The 12,460-nt window shown below is 42.9% G+C and overlaps 1 protein-coding gene across 1 annotated transcript in view; it reads right to left on the bottom strand.

Annotated features, from left to right (window-relative positions):
• Window positions 1-12,460, bottom strand: part of MYO1D (myosin ID) — a gene marked incomplete at its 5' end in the record, with an annotated part of 107,000 nt that overhangs the window by 62,709 nt on the left and 31,831 nt on the right. Inside the window, one exon of the mRNA XM_085314795.1 lies at window positions 3,112-3,278. Coding sequence (XP_085170921.1) covers window positions 3,112-3,278 — 167 coding nt within the window. The remainder of the gene's footprint in view (window positions 1-3,111; window positions 3,279-12,460) is intronic.

Raw genomic sequence — 12,460 nt, forward strand, 5'->3', positions numbered from 1 at the left:
AACATTTCAGAGAACTGAAAAGCTGCCCAGCAAAAGCAGTAATTTCAAATTCTCTTCCTCCTTTACAACAAAAAAACGAGGCTATGTTATTCAAAGAGACCCCAGGCCAATCTGACCGTCTCCCTCCTGGACCATACGTGGTGGGACTCGTGGTGCAATATCGTGGCAGGTCTTTTCGTTCCTCCAACGGCACGTGCAGGGCAATGCCGCTAACKCCTTCCCTACAGCAAGGAGCGTGACCTGGATGCCACAACGAGTCTAAATCCCAACCTCGTTGCTAATTATAGCGAGGCAGAAGCCAAAATAAATCTGCTTTCAGACAGCACAACCCTTCCCCATCCCTTTTGCCTAAAGATCTCGACAGCTTTCAAGGTCACTCATATATTAAACATCCTTTTCCAAGCTGCCTTTGTTTCTCCTTCTATTTAGCTCTAGAAACACTGGACGTGCACAAGGTTGCTCCTACAGCTCACGATTCCCAGCGCCACTCTCCTAAAACTGAGAGCGAGCCTCTACTGCAAAACACGGGGTCTGCCCGTGAAGCAGGGCCGTATCTTCCCTCCGCCGCCGTTCAGTTCACGGATATCGCAGTGTCGTTTTCATGCTATGTTTAACGTTGCCTTAAAATAGGCATGTGGCTGCCTTAACAGAGAGAGGGTTGGGTTACACGATTCCCATCCGCACAYGCCCGCGGGGGCCTCACAGGCGCCGTTCTCCCCCCTTCCCTCGCCCGCACCCCTTTCTGAAATCCACTCGACATTTTTTTTTTTGGTGGTAAATTTTATGCTAAGCCCAAAACACATGACACTTTTTTTGTGTTAAGGCTTTGCGGTCAAGCCTGTTAAGGCACGCGGTCTCGACGTGCATTTTGCCCCACTCGAAGATGCAGTTTACCAAGCGAAAGCAAAGCATCTCTAGGTTCAACAACAACAACAAATATTTAGATCTTATCTTCCACCAATTGGTAAGGGCAGACTGGTTTTATTTAACCCGTTCTTATACAGKGCTCAAATATGAATCTTCTCAAGTATATGGAAATGCTGAAAAGGACATTAGTAGCCTTAATTGAGCTTCATGCTATTTTCTTCCGCTCAATATGAGATAGACTACGCCACAGTGTTTTAGAGCTAAAGAGCACCAAACTCTTTCTTTTCCTATGGAAGAGAAAAAGTTACTTGTGTACACATGCCAATACATATACATGCACACATATACATATATACGTGCGTGTATGTAAGTATGCATGCACATCTATCTCCCCCCACTGCCAAAAGARGGATCAGCAAAACACAGGGCAATAAAATCCAACTGGGCAGATGTCCAGATCTCCTGGGAGCTCCTTGGAAGACAAGCCAAGAGAAGGTCGGCCTGGGCAGAAAGCAAGTTCAGAACATCTCCCGCGAAACCCAGCCTGTCGAAGGCTTGGGCAAGACTTCTCCCTGTTGACCAGAGCTCAGCAAATCTGAAAGCTTCGGGGGCCTGTAAAGGAGTTTGACAAGTGTTTGTGGGACTGAGCTTTTATGAGAACTTTCCTAAATGTAAGCAAACAGATGGCATTGGGTTATGTCCTAAGATCACCTCTTGCTGAGTCCAGAGCTGAAGGGCCTGGATGCCCCTGCCTGCCACCAAAATGGCRCTGTGAGGAAAGGAAGAGAAACCCCTTATGATCCGTATCCAGAAGCCATCCCAAAAATACGTAGCTCGTACCACAAGTCATATTCACCCAGCCCCTTTTGAGAGGTAAGTCTCACCCAAAGGTGAGGAACAAAGAATTCTGCCTCGGTAAAAGGAAAAATAAAATCAAATAAAAACAATGCCAAGGGACATGCCAGAAGATTTTGGTTTTAGATTTCAAAAAGTTAATGTAAAGGAAACTCAACTGAGAGCAATACTGTGGCATGCAAATACAGCATTTGATATCTTGCACTTTAGATGTTTAATCCTACCGCAGGGTTCTGCCGCACAAATGTTACAATAGGCTATAAAAGCTGTACCAGTTGCCATGTGCTAATTTGGTTTACTGCCTGCTAACACCTCTTCTGGTCTTGAGCTTACAGGATCTCATCAAACATTCATTAAAAACAAAGCAGCTGTTTATATTAATAGCAATTATACAAATGTTACGAGTGAGTTGTAACGAATCCCACAAATGAGGGCAGAAGCATGCCCTAATCGCTGTGTAACGTTTAAGAAAATTGATACACAATTTACCATTCGTGTAAGCTGTATTTGTTAAGCCATAGCCTTTAGTTCTACTTCAGGTATCATGAAATATCCAGGCAAACCTTCACTGTGAACAGCAAGGTATCTTTCAACAGCGCTTTGTTTCTAACATGCGACATCCCACCTGCTTAAATAGTTTGATTTTTTTTTTCCTACCTTCAGGGCCCATTTCTCCCCTGACTCAATAAGAGAAGTCAAAATCAATTCAATACTTCACCAGCAAGAGGATAAATTCTTAGCACCTATACTAATTGACTGAGGCTCTAAGACAAATTTCTATCTAAAACATTTCATTTGACACAAGTCTCGTAGGAATGAAGAGGGCAAGAAGTACCAAAAACATGTTTTAACGGGGTCAAGTTATTATCCCTTCGTCAGTCTTTCAGTTTTTAAAGTCAGAGGTTCCTTCCTGCACACACGTAACGTCACTAYGCACCAGCATGTGCTTCCCAAGACACACCAGATCTGTCCGTCTCTCTCCCTGCAACAATTAGACAATATTCAGAGAGAAAAGAGAAGCTAATTAGTTCTGGTTTTAGGATTATGCTCTGGAGATGATCTTCCTTGCAAGCTCATTCTGAAGAGACTAAGACAGCTGTAGAATTGTAGCATGAAGAGGTCCCACCTGCTGGAGGGCCAAGAAAGCACCCGTAAACACATCTGCTGCCCCAAGATGAGAAGGCAATCAGAGCCCTTGATAGACTTGTGTTTTATTGTACCCAATAGTAGACACTAAAAATCAACAAAAAAAAAAACCACACGCCCTATGATCAAAAGCAAAGTATCACAAGCCCAGAGGATTCAGGACTCGCTCTTTACTCCAAAGAGCACATCTCCTTCAAATGCCCTAGTTGGCTTGCTAAGGTCACTTGCCAGCGTCCTTCTTACCTGTGAAGAAACTTCTCATATGTTTGGCGGTAGGCAAATCCTGCTCGACGGACTCTCACGTTCTCCAAAAGGCCAAGGTATTCAACCTGATGCCTGCACCGTTCCTCGTCGAAGAGCTGTGGTGACTTCTTATCGTTGGGCTTAATGCAACGGACATAATATGGTTCCTAAGGGGGACAAATCAAACCGGGTTTCACTCAGAAAGAAAAAGTCTGTGCAGGTGCTATCGTTTCCAATYGAAAAAATTAAAATGTCCGTCTACCTTAGTCATTTGAATAAGGTTTGATTTCTTAACAGGAATTACAAAGTTAGAACAGAAAAGATTGAAGATTGGTGCATAACACGTTCCTCCCCTTAGCAGTCTGCAACAAGATCTACTGTAGAATCAATGCTGCTCATTCAAGTTAAACTGCCCTTTTTTCTGCTRTACATCAAAATCGGTTTCACATCCCTCTTCGCCACAGCCTTTGATGATAATGAAGACAGTTTTCATAGAAGACCCAGCAAACAATATAAATGCATTAGCCTGATTATAAGATGAGGCTTTTCAAATATCGACATCTAAAAAAAGTCTGGATTGCTCTATTATCTTTAAAATACGCTGAATGCATCTCCTCTAACAGCTGTAGCAATGTACTTGAATGATGAATATCCCTAAACACTACTCYGTGCAGGGCAAAAAAACAAGTACCTTTCAGCTCGGTTCACCATCACAAGCAACACACCTCCTGTGAGACCTGCTACAGGACAAACGCAAGCCCCAGGACGTGAGCTCTCCTTTCTGCACCACTTTGGAGCTGCTCGTGACAAAGAACATTACACTGGCTCTGGGAGCTTTTCTTCAACGCTGCCTGCACGGTCCTGCTCTGCATCAAATGAACTGACATAAGAGAGTTAAGGTCAGAGCCCCACAAGGTTGCACCTTAATCAGGCTGCAGTCAGGAGAAGTCAGTCCCATACACGGCCCTGCTAGAGGATCTGGGGGGGGGGGTTTGATGTTATTTTAATTTTTGAGATTTAAGGCAACTTTATGTATATATTTGCAAATACACACACACACATACAGAAATACATATACATATATAGGTATACGTATATGTGTGTGGGTAGGAGTATATGTATGTATGTTATATATAACTAGCACCAATACTTGCAGAGGAAGGCTATCATTATTTTCAACTAAAGTACTTCCATCATGCTGGGTTTTGAAGTTCATTCATTTCTTTCTTTTCTTTGTTAGCTCTTGTTATCCCATATCTGGCTTCACTGGAGGGAAAAGCAATGACTAAGCTTCATAAAAGGTCAAAAGGCCCACCTCAGTTTTTCAAGGTACAATTTTGTTCTCATAATATTAACATATATTATTAAAAAAAAAAAAAAGCCCTTGCAAAAGGAGTGGCATATTCTGCAGGCTGGCAGCGGCCAGTGACAAGGAGAGAACTCAAATGAGGATCCCACCAACTCGTTCAGGTCAGAAGGCCACGACATATCCGGAGATGGCTTCTGAGGACATGTTAAAGATGCCCCTACGCTTGAGTGTTTCAAAAACCAGTTGAAGGCAAAGATCAGTTGTCTGTTTAAAATCTTAATACTAACAGGTTTAAAATTTCATAATCACATCTGATAATCAGAAATGAAATTTCAGCAATTCTCTCCTGGGCTAGAAGAAACTGTCAGGCGGCTGCAGAAGCACGTGCGAAACTGTTCTCAGAGTAAGCAGAGACTCACTCTCAAAACGCAGGGCTACACCAAGGGCGCTCCACAAGAGCCTGGTCCGTGTCCTGTACTACCTGACAGTTTCATTAGTGATTTGAATGCAGGAATAGAGTGTGTTTACTACATCTGCAGGCAACATACTTTCAGAGTGCAAGGTCAAAACTCGTAACAACTTTGATAAATGGGAGAAGTGGTCTGGAAAAAAAATGGCATGAATTTAACAAGGACAAATGCAAAGTTCTACATTTAGAGCAAAATAATTGTACAAAAAAACCCCAAACACTACTGATTAGACACTAGAGCTAAAAAAAAAGATCTGTGAGTCCTAGCTGAACATGAGTCAAGTTCATGCTTTTCTAACAGAGAGGCATATGAACAGGAAAACCATTTGTAAGAAAGAAAAGAATATTTAGATTTCTACTTGTCTGAACATTGCAATCAGTTTGGGCACCGCAGTTCAAGTGGGCTGCAAACAGAGGTGAGTCAGTCCAGAGAACAAGAATGATCAAAAGATCTCGCAAACATGACGCAGAGGGTAAGTGGGTTTTAGTCTATAAGGACTGAAACACATCATCATCCTAATGTTACGCTTAACATACGTAAACAGCAAATATGAAGAGAAATAAATATTCTGTCTGACAGTAAAGACCCCCTGGCTTCAACCGCAGCACAGAAGTTCAGATAAGGCACCAGGAGAATAAGGAATGGGAACACGATGCCTATGGGAAGGAGGGGAATCTCCATCCCAGGAGAGAACAGACTGGACGAACATCTGTATTGAAAAGATGTAGGCAGCGGTGCCCTCAAACAGGGGGATGAACTAGATGCACTCCCAAGGTCCCCTTTAGCCCTCTTTTCTATGATTTGTAGGTCRCTGTCCTAAACTTAGGATAACGCGAGGCCTCAAATTGCTATTTTTCCCTTCAGTAATACTGAGGAAATGAGATCATCCTTGAATATCCTGGATAGTCCTGACATGACCTGAAGGTATGCAGCACTACTGACAGGCAAACGGAGCTTCCACACACGCTACCGAATATGAATAAGCCAAAATACAGAGGGGCATGGAAAAGTAGAGCTGCGTATCCTGGAAGCTGATGCAAGAGACTGGACTTCTGGAGGAAGACGCTGGACTGCAACATTTCCCTGCTTTCTCAGGGATGTGACCCACAGCATCAAGCTGTGCTTTTTTCCTGGGTGGTTTTCCTTGGGACAGGAACGTACTGGTGGAAAACAGCACTGAGGAGAGCGAGCAAAATCGAAACCAATCAACCATACATGAGTTGGCAGCATCCACATTCTGTCTGGTCCTTCATGCAGCAACCCAGGAGGAAGCCGAGGGGAGCACGTGGGCCAACAAAGATGCAAAGCTATTGCCGCGGGCAATATAAATTCAAGCACTATTTTCCTTCTCACGCAGCGACTTCATCTCGTTCTGACAGAGGAAGCACGAAGCGCTTCAGGGACAGCTCTTGCTTGGCTCCTTTCCTTCCCGGGGAGGCTACGGCAAACTTGGCACAGAGCGGAGAAAACGGCCCCGCTTCCAAGTAACTGGCTGAGCTCTCTGGAAAGGCAGCTCCARGAGTTTAAGAGAGATTTATGCATTAATTTCTTTGGCTTTCTCCYGGGTCTTTGTTCACTCAGCTCACTCGTCCTACAGGCAACCTGCACGGGTGACAATTTTTGCTTAAGTTGGAGAATGCCATCGCGACACAGGAAYGCAGCGGTCACCCGAGCTCTTCAAACCCTCTCTTGGACATCATCTGTGGAGCTCTGAAGGTCAGAGCAGCCTGTTTGAACTTAATACTCATTCTTCTTTTGTGTAGGGAACCAAAGCAGAAGATCAGCTTGATATGCTCATAGCAGCTACTACTAATGAGGAGGAGGAGTTTGCCGGACCTGACGCCTGCAGCTGGTAACCTCTGTACCATAATCTCTAAACTGTCTGGCAAGAAACAWAAGCCAGGTCATTTATCGGCCATAACAAGTCTTCTAACAAACTGGAAATAAGCTATTTCTGGTAACAGCAAGATGTACGGAGAACTCCTGAAATTACAGCTGAACTTAGAAGCTATAAATCAATCTGCAACCGCGGAGGTGAACGGTCTGTAATTCTCCCCAWCTCCTTTTGCTAATATTCAGCTCAGATCACTTCTTCACCCACACATTAGTCACCTTTAGCCACAGAGCTGTCCTAGCTGACCCTATTGCTAGGGTCACTAACACCACAAAGAAGCCAGAACATGACAAATCTGCCCTCAACATCAGATGCAACAAAMTGGTATTAAGATGAATATAGGTCTTCTGATGAGATTAATATACATACAATCCACAGAACTGCAATATCTTGAAAGCATACTGAACAGCAGCAAGCAAGTTAAAGAACTTATCAGGAGCATGAAGTCAAAAGTGCATCCCATCACTGCACTTCAAGGGAAAGGGCCTCACTTGTTCATTAGTGACATTACAGTGTCCCAGTTCACAGCTAGGTATTTTTGCAAATACATAAATTCCCTTTATCACATGCAGATAAGTCTGCTTGGGCTGTCACTCACGTCTTTGCCAATCAAATACACAACATCCCTCAATGCAGAAATCTGTGCTTCCTGACTTCAAGCCCAACACAAAGGAGTGAGTGACAGTATCTGCATTTAATGTAGAAGGTAGAAGGCGAAACGCTGCTTTCCTTTTGGAAAACATAAGCAGGAAGTTCCTGCGCAGACAGGAGATCATCTATCAGTGCAATTACCATGCAATTAAAGCCTCTCAGCAATGCAAGCTACTAGGATAAACTCTAAAGTAGATTATTCCACACTTACAATCCCACCAGCCTCATCTCTTCAGGGGGATAATTATCTCATTCTCATTACCACACCCTGAGGCTGTCAAGACTCAAAGTTGCATTTTGCAAAACAGAAGAACTGAAATATAGAGACACAAAGACCCTAGTCCTAAAAGCTGTTTAGATGTCTAATAGCGATCTGTATTTTTTTATTTTCTATTTTTTTTAAACCAAGGTTGATTTGTAAAGTTGAAAGAAAACAAAATGGTTTGAAGTCTCTGCACTCTAACTAACTCCTCTTTGAAAGATTTTTTTTTTCTATAGTTTATAGCTGATTGGACGAAAGAARGTTAGGACACAGAACCAACAAATCTGGGCCAAATATGTCCAATCAGTTACAATGATGACATTTTAACTTACTAGAGGTGAAGCCTGTCAACACGGATAGGAGAGGAGAGGTACAGAATTTACGGAAAAAAAAAAGAAAAAAAGAAATCAGATAAAAGGAGTTAGAGGAGGAAAAAAAAATGAATGCCTAAAGAGAGTTCCTGGAGAAGCTCATCATTTGTAACAGTGTCAGCCAAAGGACTTCCATTGTGAACACTTAGAAGAACAAGAAAAAAAACAAAGTAATCCATCACCAAAAGACCAAATCCTCAAGAGAAAAGCATGGACAGAAAACCACATGCTTGAGAAATGTCATATGGCAATATGACCACTCYGTAAAGCTATCTTCTTCCTTTCTTTTCTTCCAAAAGCATTTAGTTCTATCTACCACACTTTTCTGCCCAAACATTCAGGGTGTACATTTAGAGGATTAGTTTCTTTCTTTCTTTTTTTTTTTTCCCAAGCATACCAGTAGTGATAAGAGCCTCTTCAGCTCAGCATCCTTCAAAAGCATTATTCGCAAGATCACGTACTTGTAAGGGTAAGTGTAGATACAAGCTAAGGTTAAATCTGTAGTTGTGAACAGCTCTTGCATTGTTATCAACACTTCTAAGTTACTCACCCTGACAGAGGCATTTGAYGTGTGTACTATGTTTTACAACAGATTTGACTATTATGTGGTTTCTTCTCTGAATTTCACTGAATACCTGAAACTGAGGCATAGAGAACCGAAATRACTTACCTATATTCACACAGCTTGCAAAATCCAGAGACCAAATTCAGTCTATCATAAGCTCATAAGTCTCACCTTCAAATTCTACGTAAAAACCACACCACCTGCCCCTGCATCCCAGGAGCTTCAGAACTCTGCTTCATCATTAAACTCCAGGATTAAACCAGAATAGCAATGAAAGAGAATTTTAAATGTGGTTACTCTAAATATTGGAAAAATTGTAGTACCTACAGCATTAGCTGGTTCTTTGTCTACTGAATTTTAGTTTCGTTTCTGATATGATTAAGAGTTGTCCAGAGTTGCTAATTACAAATAAATTCAAGGTAACATGAACTTGAACTCATACTGGCCAGTAAATTATATTTTGAATATTTATTTTCAACAACATCTAATTTCCATTCACACAAATACACTAACCACTGTGGTTTGTTATATTAATATAGTTCCACATGACAAATTAAAGCATTCTTAAGGAGTTCTCTATTCTTTCTTTCTTCTCCTTTCCTTTAACATCTTCCATTACAAAAATTTGAGAGACTAACTTAATATTTTGTCACTTTGAGAAAAGCACTTCATGCACTCAGTCCTGAAGGCATGAGCATAATCCCGTTCCACTCTAACACATAACAATACCTGCAGATCTCTACAAACATAGCGTCCAAAGAAACTTCTCCAGCCAGCAAAGCAAAGCTCAAGAATCAATTTGTAAGGGAAAAAACAGTGCAAGTTCCCTTGTCAACTCAGGAGTTCAGGAAATGAGACTAACTTGGGAAGCTGAAAAAGTGTACATACGCTAATACGTATGGATGTATTAGAGTTTTGTGTAACAGTTTCCATGTTCCTTTTTTTTTTTTCATAGAAATGGAGAAGGGAGCAAGAAACAGAAAATCAAATGACCCAAGAGAACTGCAAATAGCTTTAGAAAAAGTCTAAGATGTCTTCWAGGAAGAAGATACCTGGGTAGATCCACACAGATGTTTTACCTTTCCAAGGCAGATCCCAACCTCAGCTGGCAYATAAACTCTTAGAGAAACATCACTGAAGAACATGCCTCAGCCTTTTTAGCCTGGATGGAACAGATWAAGTATGCCAGGCATGTCCTGTGCTCCTCACCTAGTTCAAGTGGGCTTGTCTAGCACYACTTGCAGGACACCCTGCCCTCAGCACCAAGCCTTCAGCTATGGCTGTGGCACATAGACATCCTCCAACCAGAGCTACRCATCAATAGGGGCACTTCTGAAGACAAAACCCCCAATCCAGCAGAGAATACGCTGTTATTAAGGAACTCTCAGCACGTCACATGGTGGGTCACAGCTCAGTCAACTGCTTTCTGACTTACTCCTGCTCACCAAATTAGCATCTTTGGGGACTGTGCTCCCAAGGCGACAGGTTTAAAGGTATTGCTGACTCTGCCGAAAACACTGCAGCTTTTCTAGAAGGCCAAGCAAGTTATCAATGAAGATTGTCATTCTGTTCCAGCACTGTAGAAATAGAGCATATAAACACAGTTTAAAGCATTTTACAGAGAGAGAAATTAAACAAGAGCAAACAGCCGAGGTGGATTTTGAGGTTAGGAAGAGGAAAGCAGCACTGACTGCACTTACATATCTGCACACTCAGATAAAGTTAGTAAATCACCAGGTCATACTGCAACAAAATCCAAGCCTATCTTCATCTTGGTTTTTGAGAAACAGTTGAAAATACACAAACAACTGATATTACCTCTCCCTATGAAACTCATTCCTCTGACATCTGTAGACAATAGCAACTAGCCCACCACTTGTGCAACACTGTTTTCACAGGGCTGGTTTTCATCAGCTGTTGCCACAGGCTTCCCAGAAAAGTCCTGCAGGGTCCAAACCACAGTCAGACATGCAGAAGTTGTCATTTTTGGATCCCCAGAAGTACAATGCTGGTCCTGGCCTAAGCTCGGGAAAAATGAGTAATACAACCCAAGGGAAGGAACCACAGCACCAGTAACTGCARTAAGTGGTATCCCTCCGAAAGAGGCGGTGGTTTAGTCAGTCCAGTAACAACTGTTCACCCTCTCTCCAGCCCCTAGCACAAGCAGGAGAGCTGAGACAAGTATCCAAACTGGCAATGACTCACAGGCAAAGTATCCCATTTATTTGTGCATAACCAGTGTCTAGCAAAACATGGTTCAAATGCCCAGAGTTATCAGCTTGCTAATAATACGCACATGTTATTAACTGTCCAAAAAGTCACCTCGGAGAGGCCCTGAGGCCACAACTGTCASGGAGCAGCAAGGGACAGATAGCTGGGATGTGATGGGGATATCAGGGCTGGCAGGGCAGGGGCCTTGCTGGGCAGTGCCCTGTCCCACCATGCCCAGACAAGGTGCATAGGGCAGACCCAGAGACTGTGGTCAGGTTCCACCAAGGTTTGAGATCCCCAGGCAAATCTACGGTAACAAGGTAGGTCCAAGGGCATCCAGAAAGTCAATCTGCAAGTTAGGATCAGACCCAGAGATTGGCGGACAGGTCCATGGTGACAARGCAGGTCCAAGATCAGGCCAGGATGTCAAGCCACATGCCGGTAGCTGGATGAGCAAAGTCAGGCAAGGACAGGGCTGTGACCAAGCTGGAGACTGACAAGTAACTTGGAGGCAGCGCAGGCAGGGACTGAAAGCCCTGAGCCAAGTGGGCCTGTGGGCAGGGTGGCTCCACATGAAGTTGGTCTGGGCCATTAAGGCCTACTCTGACAACAGTGCCCAAACAGCGGCATTAATTCTTTCAAGTTGGTTTTACTGTTTGAAGTAGACAACATTTGTGTTTAGGAGCCTTATTTAAACAATCCATCCTTTTTAGAACACCCCAAAATTCAGATCCTTTCAAGTAACACAAGCTTGGTTTCATGAAGGGTCTCATCATTTTTTTTTCGTTTGAGATGTACACAAGCCAGGCTCCCCACTAAAAATAATTAAAGTCCAACGACGTAAGTGAGTTTGCAAACTTAAGTACCTACAAATATCGTTCTGCAAGGAGCATTAGGCATACAAACTTCTAAAGAGCAAGTCTGCAAGTGCAAACTCCCCAGCTTTTCCCCCTTCCTTCTGGCCTTCCCTTATGCTAAAGGCTGGCCATAAAACACTACAGCCCTTCCTCAGCTTCTTACTGCATGGCAAGAGTTAAGTCCTGACGAATACCACAGTTTAGGGAGAGCCCTCCCTTTAACAGGAACCCTAACCCTTTGGGAAATACAACACTAAGACAATTCTCTCCACTGCTATTTAAAGGAATGCATTCAGACACACAGAGTTGCAATGAACTCACCAGCTTAACTTTGATTTGGAAGCAATTTCTGTTTACGGTCTATTCTTGAAAAAGGTTGCCATTTGCGATAGGGATACTGATGATAAATAGACTGAAACCAATTCATTTCACATAAGCCAGGCAGCCTTCAACGATGAATTCTGATACCTACTGACTCAAAATGGATAAYGTGTGATATAAACCCTCCATCTCCCACTGTGGATTGCAGAAATTGTTCCGAACACTACAACGCAAGGCATTCTTTTGCCTATTTTATTTGTCCAAATACAAAGTGACCTAGAATGATCTCTTTCAAATAAACAAGCAAATCAAGTTATTCCATGAACACCTGCTGAATCTTCCCACTAACTGCTCCCTGCAACCTTTCCCTTGATCACAACCCGCTCACGCAATACCCCCAGCAGTTTTTGTCTGCATCACTTGAACCACCTCACTGCG

Source organism: Rhea americana, unplaced genomic scaffold (genome assembly GCF_003343005.1).
Source record: "Rhea americana isolate MKP2758 unplaced genomic scaffold, rheAme1 scaffold_411, whole genome shotgun sequence".
In the NCBI taxonomy this organism is placed as follows: Eukaryota; Metazoa; Chordata; class Aves; order Rheiformes; family Rheidae; genus Rhea; species Rhea americana.